Below are 12,394 nucleotides of genomic sequence, written 5' to 3'. Positions count from 1 at the left end.
ATTTTGACAACCAAGCTATGACATGAAATTTAAGCACACACCATGAACTCAATGCAATGATCCAAGTCATGCTATCCAAACATCAACTTTCACCAAGTCCAATCTTACATTATACCAACCATGAAAATACAACACATACATTATCCAAACCAGTTACAATTCATCATGTAAACCAAGAGCAAGACAAAACATCCTAACTGTCATGATAATGTTTAGTAGCATACACATAATCATCCACACATGACAGTTATGACAAACATACACTCTTCATAATTCAATCATACATGTACATCAATATAGCCATGCTTACATAACCATTCAAAACATTGTCCAACTGTAAAATTCAGTTAACCATTAATTACCTTGAACTAACCTTAACATTTAAAAAAACCTAACTACTAACATAACTAACTACCTCAAGTTATTTGCAAACTAATTTCCTAATTATCTCAAGTCAATTAGTTGTTAACACCCAAACTAATTCACAACTAACCTTGCAACAAATCTCAACTGCTCTAGAAAACTAAAAGTCATGTGTCCTAGATCAATTACTAAGTTCCCCCTAGGTAGTTATTTCCCTCCAAAGCTAGGTTTCAAATCCTAACAACCTAACCTCTAAACAAACACACTTTTTCATCCAATTTTCAACTAAATTCAGTGTAAAACAAACATAATCATCTCAAATTCCTCACGTCCAACTAAACCAAATTCTAACCAATTTTTGAGCAATCCTCAACCAATGATAAACCCTAGCCTAGGATCACTATCCAAGGGCTAAAAATTGAGTCAAGCCCTAACTAACTTTTCCCTCTCAAAATTTCACCAACACTTGTTCTATATAAACCTAGCTCATTGCTTCATCCTTAAGCTTCAAATATCCTAAGAAAACTCTGCCAAATTCTCATCCCAAACTTCTCAACACAACAATCGGAAGCTCAAGGAAAAATCAAAGAGGAAGAAATAAGAAGAAGGAATTTGAATCAGAAAGCAAGGAAGTAGGGAAATACATTACCTAGGAATCAAGAAGCTCTGGTTTTCTTTATTATCTTTTTTAACTCCTACTTTGACAAGAGTAATCCTTAGCTCTGTGAGTAAGCACGGTTCTTCATTTTTCTTACAAATTGTTGTTACCACCTTGTAGAGCTTGTCTTGATAAAGCATAACCCTAACGTCTCACTCTGAATTCATGAATGTTTGTCATTTAATTTTTGTTTAAATTTTCTAGGGTTCTATGTGATTAGGGTAGAACGAAGGGATTAGGTTGAGTTGCGGGATAATCAAGGTTTAGATTTTGAAAGAGGGAGATGAGACGAGTTTTATGGTGTTTGTATGGTTAGGTTCTGGGCTCCACCGCCACCGGAGGCGATTTCCGATGCGGCAGAGCAATTTCATGTGAACTTTAGAGGGTGAGAGAGAGATAGGATAGAGTCAGACTGAGTGAGTGAATGGAGTTCATCTCCCTTTCCCTCATTATGAGATTCTCTCTTAGGCTAGGAATCAAAGGCCCAAAGGCTTTGCTTCACACGCACCTTTGCATTATTGGTACACCATCATCAACAAAATAAAATAACTTTGGGCTTCACACTTGGGCCCAATGCCCCTTATACTTTCTACACATCATTTCCTTGTCACGCCCTTGGCAGAGTTTTCTTTTGTTTACTTATTTATTTTTAGTATTTTCTTTTAAATTTTTTTGTTATATCAAAATAACACTTCAAGTGGAAAATAGGCTTAGTCTTAATTAAAGGTTAATATGAAAATTTACTAATTAAAATTAGATTAGAATTAGTTACAAAATCAGGGTAACATATCACAAACTTTTGTTCTTTCATTTATTTGACCTTTCTTCATAATTTCATGGTTTTTTATGTATATAGTTCAACCTAATTTTTGCATGATCCCTATTTGTCTTGATTTAAATGATTGATTAAACTTATTTTGGTCAATTAATTGATTTAATAACTTTAGGACTATTTAGTTACTCCTTTGAAACAAATTAGATGATCCCTTAAGAACTTTTTCAATTAAATGATTAAAGATCCTTTGATCATTTAATTTGAATTAAAAAAATTTAGGACTTGTACCATACATGTTCCCTTTGGTCAAATACAATCCCTCATTCTAAAATCCTAGAAGATATGACAATCAATGCATGACAACATCAAGCTTCATTCCCCATCTTTGGTATCATATCTCATTCTTTCAATCATATCTCTCTCTTTGTCCATTCAACACTAAACCATTTTTTCAAATAAACTTGATTCAACATCAAGTCTAAACCATAAGACACTTAACAAATATGATATGAATTGTGCGTCACGAGCCTTAAGAAATGGAGAATAATTAGAGGGAGAATTCCTATCCTTATTCTGGATACCTTTGGATACGGGACGTATGACCCAGTTGTTCAAAGTGTTCATATCCATTCATAGACTTTAGTGCAATTCAAATTAAGACAATTTTCAACATTCGTCTTCAGACTAAAATCAATCTCTACCCGCATCAAAAATATTCCATAATCATTCTATCTTGGTTTAAACACCATTTCATTGGTTTTAACACCACTTCATTGGTTTAAACACCACTTCCTTGGTTAAGACACCACTTTCAATTCAATTCTTAGTTAAGACACCATTTTTACAATTTCCGTCCTTGGTTATGACACCACTTTTACAATTTATGTCCTTGGTTAAGACGCGACTTTCAATTCAGTTCTTGGTTAAGACGCCACTTTTACAATTTATGTACTTGGTTATGACACCATTTTACAATTTATGTCCTTGATTAAGACATCACTTTCAATTCAGTTCTTGGTTAAGACACCACATTAAATTCAGTTCTTGGTTTAGACACCACTTTTATAATTCATGTCCTTGATTCAGACACCACCTTTGCAATTATTTGTCCTTGGTTCAGACACCACCTTTTACAATTATTCGCCTGTCATTCAATCCAAACATCAATTTCTTTTCATAAAATAATTATTATAATCCATTCCTTAGAAGTTAGACTAACAACTTAGAGCATTTGAACCAGGATCAAACAGCTAACATCAAACACTTCTAGGATACAATTATAACACTTCTAGGATCAAACAGCTAACATCAAACACTTATAGGATACTATATACTACTGCACTATTATGTATGTCGGACTACATCTCCTCTTCCTCATCTGCCTCTTAGGGCTCCTCGGCCATCAATTCCCCCCGCCCCCGACGTTGTCTTAAGTACATCAATGCCCCACATGCCTTCATCGTGATGGCATCTAGGGACTGTCTCACATCATACCCATCAGGAAATATACCTATGTCAATATCTGCATATGCAATCTCTACAATATGACGGAATCTAGGCAAGACACCCTCAACATGATCTAATTATGACTGCTCCTCCTCTAGTATTTTCTGATGAGCTGGCCTTGGTGGGTCTCTTGGAACAGCATGCACCATATATGGATGTGACACCCTGAAGAACCACCTGATGTACCCGTCCACGTAACTCCATTCGCTCAGGGCTATGGTACTATGTGCTTCCTCCGATACCAGATGACTCTCATAATCATCAAACATGACATCCACATGTCTACGTGTCAAAGCAAGAGAAGTAGAGAACACATGGTGTCTAGGAATGGTCTGAGTATAGTTGAACTGTCGCATGACTCGCTCGGGAAGATGAGGAACAGTGAGACGTGATCCACATGCCAACCATCTATAGTATAGAATTATCTCGTCAAATGGTCGCGTCTCCCAGTGGTCGACACAGTTGTTGAAGTGTATGTCATCAATAACCAAGCGGTCAAGATACACTCTGAACAACTCAGTTGCCAGGTTCCTTATGAGCGGGGCAGATGCAGTAGCACGTGGCATATCCTTAGTGTAAATCGGTACACTCGTCCAACTGGAGATGCGCGGGAAGTACTGGAGGATCCAAGCCTAAAAAGCTTGGAACACACGAATCATAAGTAATGGCGTTGTAAAGATGAAATGTAAATGACATAGAAAGATTAAAAGACCAATAAATATTATCGTCGGTGGTGTGATACTTCCTGTGACCTACTTAGTTTTCCACCTACAGCCCTCTAATAACTTCCAGTACAAGTAGACCAAACAAGCGGTCACTCACTTGTACTCATTGATCCGCTCGAAATCCTAGAAGTACCGTAGGTAGACGATATTTGTATAAGTGGCACTCTTGTCCATAAAAATGACAGTGCCAACCAAATATAGCAGGTATTCTCTCACAGCATGGGCTCTGTGGAGTCCCACCTGCTCGTCATCACTTGTACCCTGATGTGCTCTCTGGAGCTCATATGTATATACCTTTTTTCAGGTATTCAAATCCATCATGAGCCCTTTGGTCCTATCCAACTCCTCATTCGCCTCCCCTGGGTCAGTCCCTAGATAGTCTACCATCATCTTGAGTGTCTCGTCTTAGGTAATCCTCTCATGATCTAGAAGTCTCCCCCTGATCGAAAGATGTAGCAAACACGACACATCGTCGAGAGTGATAGACATCTCACTAAGCGAAAGGTGAAATGACGAGGTCTCTGAGTGTCATCTTTCCATGAATGCATTAATCATCTCGTGGTTGACCGTAGTATAACCGATCATGCACAACTCTTTCATCCCAGATATGGACAAAGCTACCTGAAATCAATCCTCGTTTAGTTAAGGCAAGTCAGTAATCTTTTGCCCGTGGTTGATAAACTCCAGTGGATCACGGTCCTGCAGAATAGGTGAATCAGGTACCTCCGATACCACCGGTGAATCAGGTACCTCTAGCGCCTGAATAGATGAAACCTGGCGCCTGCGTGAGGGTGGAGGAAGTAATGCGTCCGTAGGTGAAACCAGTCTCCTATGGGAATAAGAAGATGGAGAAGCATGGGCCCCTAAAGTAGATGTCTCAGCATGGACAGAGGGAACATGAGCCTCTAAAACCTAACTATTCTCCTGCCGCATTGATGCATGAGCCCCAGATGTTGATTGAAGTTCCCTTGAGCTTGGTTGTTTGTTTTTGGACTTATTGATGAGAAAAAATTTGAGAGTTTGAAGTGTTTTTGAGAATTTCATAAATAAGGAAAGAGAAAGGTTCTGGTGTGATTTAAGCTCCAAAACATTCTAGAGATGCATCTCCCAAATATGTTCGAAGATGCATCTCCAAAATATTTTAACATTAACTGATACTTGGATGCGTCCGGAGACGCATCTTCGAAATCTTGAGTATTTAAGTATTTTCGCATGGTGGCTAAGAAACATATAGAGTGCATTAAGAAATTCCTCCAATTTTATTGTCCACTTATGGGTATGGATTTGACCTAATACATAAATTGTTTGCACCTAATAGAATTCAAATCTTAAATCTTTAGAAAAACACACTCTCTCAATGCCATGTCTTCACCACTAAGACAACCTCGGGTTTTTATTTGGTCCTGGTTAATGTGGGCTAGTAAGCCAAGCTTGTTTATGTGGTCAATGTGTATATTCCTCTCTAATGCTTGCCAAGAGCATGTCAAATCTGTCTAGCTCCGGTTGCCATTTCCAATGAGCGAGTGTTGACTCATTGACTATGACATAGATTCCCGCTCCCTGTTTGATAGTACAAAGCAATTCTGATGCTATCAATGTATACATTCAGAAAAAACATTCATAATTCATAAAAATATATAAGTCCAAAGTTAATTTAGCTATCTAATTACACAGATGAGTTACATTGATAATTTCAAATATGACCTTAGCCAAAACAGAATTATCTTTATGATGAAAGCTCGTGCATTCAGCTCCATCTCCAACCACAAGTTGGGGCTAAAAATGTGCAGGATGTAATGGAAAGTGTATATCAATACTCTCAAAGCTCTATGCCTAAGAAAAATATGTTCATGTCTTTGGGCAAGCAATGGCACCTATGTTTTTGGCAGCCATTCTTCGTTGGGAAGCAATTGGGCATGCTTCCAAGCAAGGCTCCTTCACGACCGCGTCATCTTCAGGTAGTGGGGGAAGCACTCCAAATCTGAACTGCAATTTGAAAACGTCAAAGAAAATAGTAACCGTAGCAACTTCATCGAACAAATTTAGACTCTCGAAGAGATTACTCGATATTACCTGACAGCTGTAATCAGCAAAGTTGGGCTCCATTAGTAAAGGAACTCCCATATGATCCTTGAAGAAGGTCTAAATTGAAAATAGAGTCAGAACCAATCATCCATAAATGCAATAGCTTTAAAGCTGGCACAATATTTTCAACTCTTATACTAACATGAAAACTAAGATCGGTCACAAGTGATTAATGAGATTTAGTTAATGACGAATTGTTCAGAAGAATCCGAGTTCAAATTCTGACTGAAACAATCATTGGCTGGAATACAGTTACACAATGGAACTCTAGTACCTTCCCTTGAAAACCGGCTGGCTATTAAGATTAAAAAGATAACATGAGAAGAAAATGATAGGAATTTGAAGAATCACTAACCTGTGTCGGAAACTTACAAGTGTTAATGCATATACCAACACACTTGCTTTCCTCTAGATACTTGCATCTTTCAACATACACCTAAAACATTTTATGAATATACATCACTCTCAAGAATACAATGATGTTACTATTTAGTCATACAGATCAAACACGGCGAAAGGTATAAGTGATCACCCCGCTATTGCAGGAGGTTCCATCTGGTAGGTCTACAGAATTGACTTTGCAGGGTCCCATGAGCCATTGGCATGTAAGTGCAGTAACCCTTGCTTCAAAACATAAATATTTTTAGGATATCTCCAAAAGAGTTTCTCACTAGCTTGTTACATTCAGGGGAACATCATCTTGAAGAATTGAAAAATGAGATGTAAAATTATCAAACTCACCAACCATTACAGCAGCAACTTTGCCTCCTCCTAGAGGAGCTATGAGCAATTTATAGAGCTCCAAAAGAAACGGAGGAAATAGAGACCTCAAAATTCGTACCTGTCACAACACCTCAGAGCTATCTAATTCTCTTGAAATCATGAAACTATAAATCACAAAGATTTTACCAAGCAATATATGTTGTTAAACTAAGGAGGAAAATAGTTTGAACATAAACATTTTGAAACCATGCTTTTTATTTGTGATAAACACTTGGGAAGAGAAATGTCAAGGTATGTTATAGAGATCAGGCCGTCTTTGAGAGCATACAAGGCAGCCTATGTCACGATTAAAACGTGGTTAATTAGAGCCTATGTGGAAAGCCTACACAGAGCCTCCAAAAACTCAAGACGACTCAGATAGATATTGTCAAAGAAGAAATTACCGTAGCTTCTATGGTATGGGAATTTGTAGTGCCTTTCATCATTAAACGGTTTGCAACTTCAATTAGTCCATCATATCCGGGTTTCTTCGAGTCCCATCCTACCTCCTAGCCACCACATTAACCAATATCCATATATTTTCCAAAACATCCAAAATAGTGATAACAATAAATAAATAAATAATGCAGCTATGCCATCAAAAACTAGAGAAAACAAACAGTGTTGATGAGGAGAAACTGGAGGGTTTGGTTACCTGTACCAATTTGTTGCGGAACAAATTGAGGAACAAATTATCCAAGACTCCGGGCTTGTATTCGATCTTCGGAGCGGTAACTCCCACCTGATTCAATCCACACAATTGAAGCAAACTTTTCATACTAATTAACTAGCAGCAAGAATAAGAAAAAGAAAATCAGAAAATACCAACAGTTTTGGGGCCTGATGGCGAAGTAGAAGCGAATGAAACAGACAATCGACGGTTACGAATTCCAGTGGAATAAAGGTTTGGGAGACCACCAACAGTAATACCTAACGCCTTCATTTCTTCCCAACAGTAACAACTAAACTGACTAACAACGGTTCACTTTAACTCTATGCATTCGGTAAGGTTACCGGTTACTGGTTATTTCAATTTTCAAGTGAAAGATAAAGAGAGATATTATTTTAACATTTTATTTTAAAACTGTACTTTAGGAGAATTGGGGTGGTGATTGTTTTTAGTTTTAATCTATCATATAAGAAAGAAAAAAAATGTTAGAAACTACCTTCCTACCCTTTCCTGCCACATGTTCTTTTTAAGGGGAAAAACAATCTAAAGTAATTATTTATCAACCAATTGTACCGTATGGTTTCAAATAAACCGAACAATTTGCATTGGATCTACTAAATTTATTATTTTTTATTATAATATCCTAAATTGGTATTTCAGTATACTTATTTTTTTTCAAAATACAGTTGAATCTTTTCCTCTTTTAATAAATTTTTATTTTTCATTTTTCATTTTTCAATTAAACAATGTCGCAGCATTATGTCTTTCTATTGTCGCCTATTGCACATTTCCTTCCATTTCTCTTCCTTTTGCAAATGCATCATATCTATGCTCTCACGGATCTCTTCCTTCTATCAACTTTGCTTTCAAACCCCATATCTCATCATTTTCGTCCAATTTTTCTTCAACATGCCAAGAACTTTTGAGATGATCAAGGACATTAATGGTCGTAAAGAACTTTGGAAGATTGTTGTCAAAGTCCACCACAAATGGAAGGTTATTTCTTATACAAAAGACCATTTTGAGCTTATTGTTATAGACAAATATGTGAATTGGTGTTGTCCCTGTTAGTTTGGTTTTACCTTTCGATGTCTGTTTCATTTTTATGGTTGTCTTTCTTTCCTTTTACCTATTTATGTTTCATTCATTTTTAGGATTGTGTATGTTTCGTGTTTTCTGGATTTTTCCATTTTTCCGTCTGAAAGTCATGGTTTTTAATGGTTTTTTCCTTGTATTCTATTTCGTTTTGGTTTTTACTGGTTTGTGATTTTTATGATAGATGTTTTTACAATTGATGTCGAGTTTATGGTTCACATTTTTTATGGTTTATAGTTTACCATCAAGGTTATTAGTGGTTTATGTTACACCTGTCAATACGTGAGGTTGCATCTGGTAATTTCTGGTTTAGGTTTTCGCATCAACTAATTTTTAGGGTTTACCATTTACAAGGTATTGATATTCATGTTATTGTTTCGATAATGTTTAAGCAAGCATTTGATTCAGTTTTATCGTTTAACAAGACTTGCATCATTACAAACTTCCAAGTTCAACTGAATGATTTAATGTTCAATGTGACTGATCATAAATATTTGTTGAAATTGATTGGTGGAACAACTGTAGGAGACAACAACAAACATGAAATCTCTGACAAAGTTATTAACTTCATCTCTTTTCCTAAGATGATTTTAGGCAAATGGAAGAAAAATCTCCTTATATGTGTACTTTTTAGGTCTCATTCTTTCAGATCCATGGATCACTTTGGCATATGCATTCTAATCATTGTTTCAAATATAAATACATATGTAATAAGGTTGGTTGACGAAATAGGATACACACGATCACATTTGGGGAGTAAGAAAACGCATGTTAATTTGGTCTTGAAAGATTTAGGGTATGTTATGTAACAACTTAACATTAATTTTGGTTCTCTTTCTTACTTTTGTTTGAATGACAGTGTTTTTTGTCTCCGTTTCTCGACACATAGAAACAACACCATCAACTATACCCTATGGGAGTCGTAGCAATTCTTCACTTACAAACAAAAACAGATAGATGCTTCTTTGCCAACTATTATTATATTGTAGTACGCCAATATCAAGGAAGAAGGTTGTTACATATATGATGATGGGATCCATTTTCCTTTCCTTAATGTTTTGACATCCATAACCATGTTAATTTATAATTATCGTACACAACTTAATGATATTTTATTTTTGCAGGTAAGTATCCACTTTCTATTTCAAACACTTACGATGTTACCAAAATGCATATCAATGAGGATTTACCTCAGATCGTCGATATATATATATATATATATATATATATATATATAATATATAATATATATATATATATATATATATATATATATATATATATATATAATATATATATATACACCATTATGATTTGAAATGTTATATACTTTTAGTCATATCTAATTCCTTCTTGATTCATGGTTTATAATTCCTAAGGACTATTTGGTAGAAACTTCGGGCCAAATTATGAGCATACAGTCCCATGTTTGGTTACATAACTCTTCGATATCTCAACTCACTCCTTATGACAAATTCCTGGCAAAGGCTATCCAATTTCCTCAGTTTCTCATTATAAAACTACCTGATGTGTATCAATCTTATTTCTTTATAATCAAATTCTCATTTTATGCTACTTTTTAGATTACATTCTGTAATACGGTCGCCACCACTGACAAACTCAGAACTTCACAATACGAATGGTATTCTAAAGAACATTGTCAATGCCCAAAGGTTGCTAAGGGGGAAAATTCACTCTTTATATACACATATGGGCATGCCACTGAAGTTGAAATATGGAGGTTGATTTTTCCTACCTTTCACATTGGAACACTTAACTTTTACTATACATTATACATCTAACATTTACGTTTAAATTGAAGGTTTAAAATTGAAATTGAAGTTGTTTAGTCTGGATGTCATTCTAACTTTGTCTTTTGGGACCGAGAATGTGTACATATTTTAGGAGTATTTGCTGCTCAACTACGCAACACAATGATTCAGATTATAAAACCAGTTTGTCCTTCATATGTTACTAACCAGTTTGTCCTATTATTTTTTTTGTTCTACTTATATATTTGGCTTTATTGTATTTAGTTATTAAGGCCAAATTTTATGATCCACTTGAATTTCCTTTAGCATTGGACTCATTGTTGGATTTGAAAATGGCATTTAAAGTCAAGTGGTGACCATGCTAGGGTAGTTCTTTTGTTGTCTCAATCCTTCAAGTTGAACACTTAATCAAACAAATTGAAAGTTTATATGAGTGTGATAAGGTAGTTGTTCTAATAACTATTTCAAATTTATATCATGATCCTACTGATGAATATGTTTTCTTCTTTTTATAAATAAAAGACTATTTCTCAGTCTGCTATCACACCACAAGTCTTGCAGGTAGATCAACAATAATATATTTGTCATTTTTCTTACTTCAAGTATTCAACAACTTTATGGCATTGTCTTAAATTGTAATATACTGTGTTTTGTAGAATAAGGAAAGCGTTGACGAGGAAAATGTTGTTGATGATTAGGAAGTTGACACAGTAATTTTACAAGATATAAATTTCATAAAAACGGGCTAATAATCGCACTTGCATTTCTTTTATCTAATTCCAACCAACTTTGTTCCAGGACCTAAAAATAACATTTAAGCACAACCCAGAACCGTGACACCAACCGCAAGTGTAAAAAGACTTGCTCCTGACAATTCAAATGAATCAACAATCTTGAAGGACTTATCTAATGGAGAACTGTGCTCAACCAAGCTAAACGAAATCATCAAATTAGAGAAAAAATAGTCATTTAGCTACAACATTGTTTCCGTTTATTTTGTTTTATTTTAGGTCAACTTTAATTATACCACTGTGAACAACCATTCACAATAATTAAGTTTTCTACAAATTATGGTTATGTAATGTAGGATATGGAATGACCACTTTAATTATTATAAAATTGAATTATCTCTATTGAACCTTGTTAAATATCTCATTATTTTCTTTTTACTCCAATACACTAATGTGGTGACAAAGTACAATCTTATTTTCATGTGGGCCTTATTAACATAAAATGAAAAAATTCAAACCCAAAATGACAGGCCCATTCTCATTACAAAGTTGTATACTTAATTGCTTTTATATCACTTATTATTAATTTCCTTCAAATTATATTACTACTCACGTTACTACTTCACACCTAACACCACAATAAACATATGAGATACATTAAATGGGAACTCCATTCATTATGGGAACTCCTTGGAGACAGACCATTGTTAGGTTCCTTTTCCACAATTGTTATTGCAAATGTTGTAAGATTAACATCTTCCTATGTTTTCCTAACTACACTTCTTGTCTTAAAATTTTTGCCCTATTTTTGATCCTTTATTTTTGTTTTTGTATAATGAATTGCGGATCTCCTTCCTCACTATCATTCTTTTTAGATTCTTTTTACAACCACATGCGAAAATTGACCCATCATTTATGCATGGACAAGGTCAATATTTCAGTATCCAGTGGAAGATCTATGATCGTATATATGAATTTTTGGTTGAGTAGAATGGAAGTCTTACAAATCCACTTATTATTATCGATTGGTCGGAATTTCTTAATTACATGTATTTACCGTACAAATTTCAACATGTTTTTCTACAATATTAGGATGACAATATGTTTTTCTTTTGAAATTGTGCTTTCTAGATATACAAATTGTGTTGGTTGTTGTGCTATGGTAATATACATCTTATTAACTTTCTTTTAATCTTCTTTTATAACAATTGCATTATTTTATATTGTTTACTCATCTTCATTTTTATTTGGA

General features: G+C 35.0%; 1 protein-coding gene across 2 annotated transcripts; it reads right to left on the bottom strand.

Moving 5' to 3' along the window:
* Nucleotides 1-5,627: 5,627 nt before the first annotated feature.
* On the bottom strand, nucleotides 5,628-7,974 carry LOC127097803 (beta-carotene isomerase D27, chloroplastic). Of its 2 annotated transcripts, none has more exons than XM_051036288.1 (8): nucleotides 7,704-7,974; nucleotides 7,530-7,616; nucleotides 7,279-7,383; nucleotides 6,854-6,953; nucleotides 6,645-6,736; nucleotides 6,468-6,548; nucleotides 6,101-6,169; nucleotides 5,628-6,013 (listed from the first exon to the last, which is right to left on the bottom strand). In XM_051036288.1, the coding sequence occupies exons 1-8, from the start codon at nucleotides 7,815-7,817 to the stop codon at nucleotides 5,876-5,878; spliced, it is 786 nt and encodes a 261-aa protein (XP_050892245.1). In that variant the 5' UTR covers nucleotides 7,818-7,974; the 3' UTR covers nucleotides 5,628-5,875. The 2 variants fall into 2 exon arrangements, with proteins under 2 accessions (XP_050892245.1, XP_050892246.1); XM_051036289.1 differs by having other exon boundaries at nucleotides 5,628-6,008.
* Between the last annotated feature and the right edge of the window lie 4,420 nt (nucleotides 7,975-12,394).

The sequence above is a fragment of the Lathyrus oleraceus genome, chromosome 6, assembly GCF_024323335.1.
Source record: "Lathyrus oleraceus cultivar Zhongwan6 chromosome 6, CAAS_Psat_ZW6_1.0, whole genome shotgun sequence".
Taxonomy (NCBI): Eukaryota; Viridiplantae; Streptophyta; class Magnoliopsida; order Fabales; family Fabaceae; genus Lathyrus; species Lathyrus oleraceus.
The sequence above is the reverse complement of the archived record's forward strand: the minus strand, read 5'-3'. Positions and strand labels throughout refer to the sequence as shown.

What these genes read in the sequence shown, in the direction of transcription:
- LOC127097803 (XM_051036288.1), bottom strand. Translation starts at nt 7,817, where the DNA reads ATGAAGGCGTTAGGTATTACTGTTGGTGGTCTCCCAAACCTTTATTCC. An exon ending in CGCCATCAGGCCCCAAAACT is followed by an intron (nt 7,617 to 7,703) that starts GTTGGTATTTTC and finishes GGATTGAATCAG; the next exon opens with GTGGGAGTTACCGCTCCGAA. An exon ending in CTTGTAAGTTTCCGACACAG is followed by an intron (nt 6,170 to 6,467) that starts GTTAGTGATTCT and finishes TTTTCAATTTAG; the next exon opens with ACCTTCTTCAAGGATCATAT.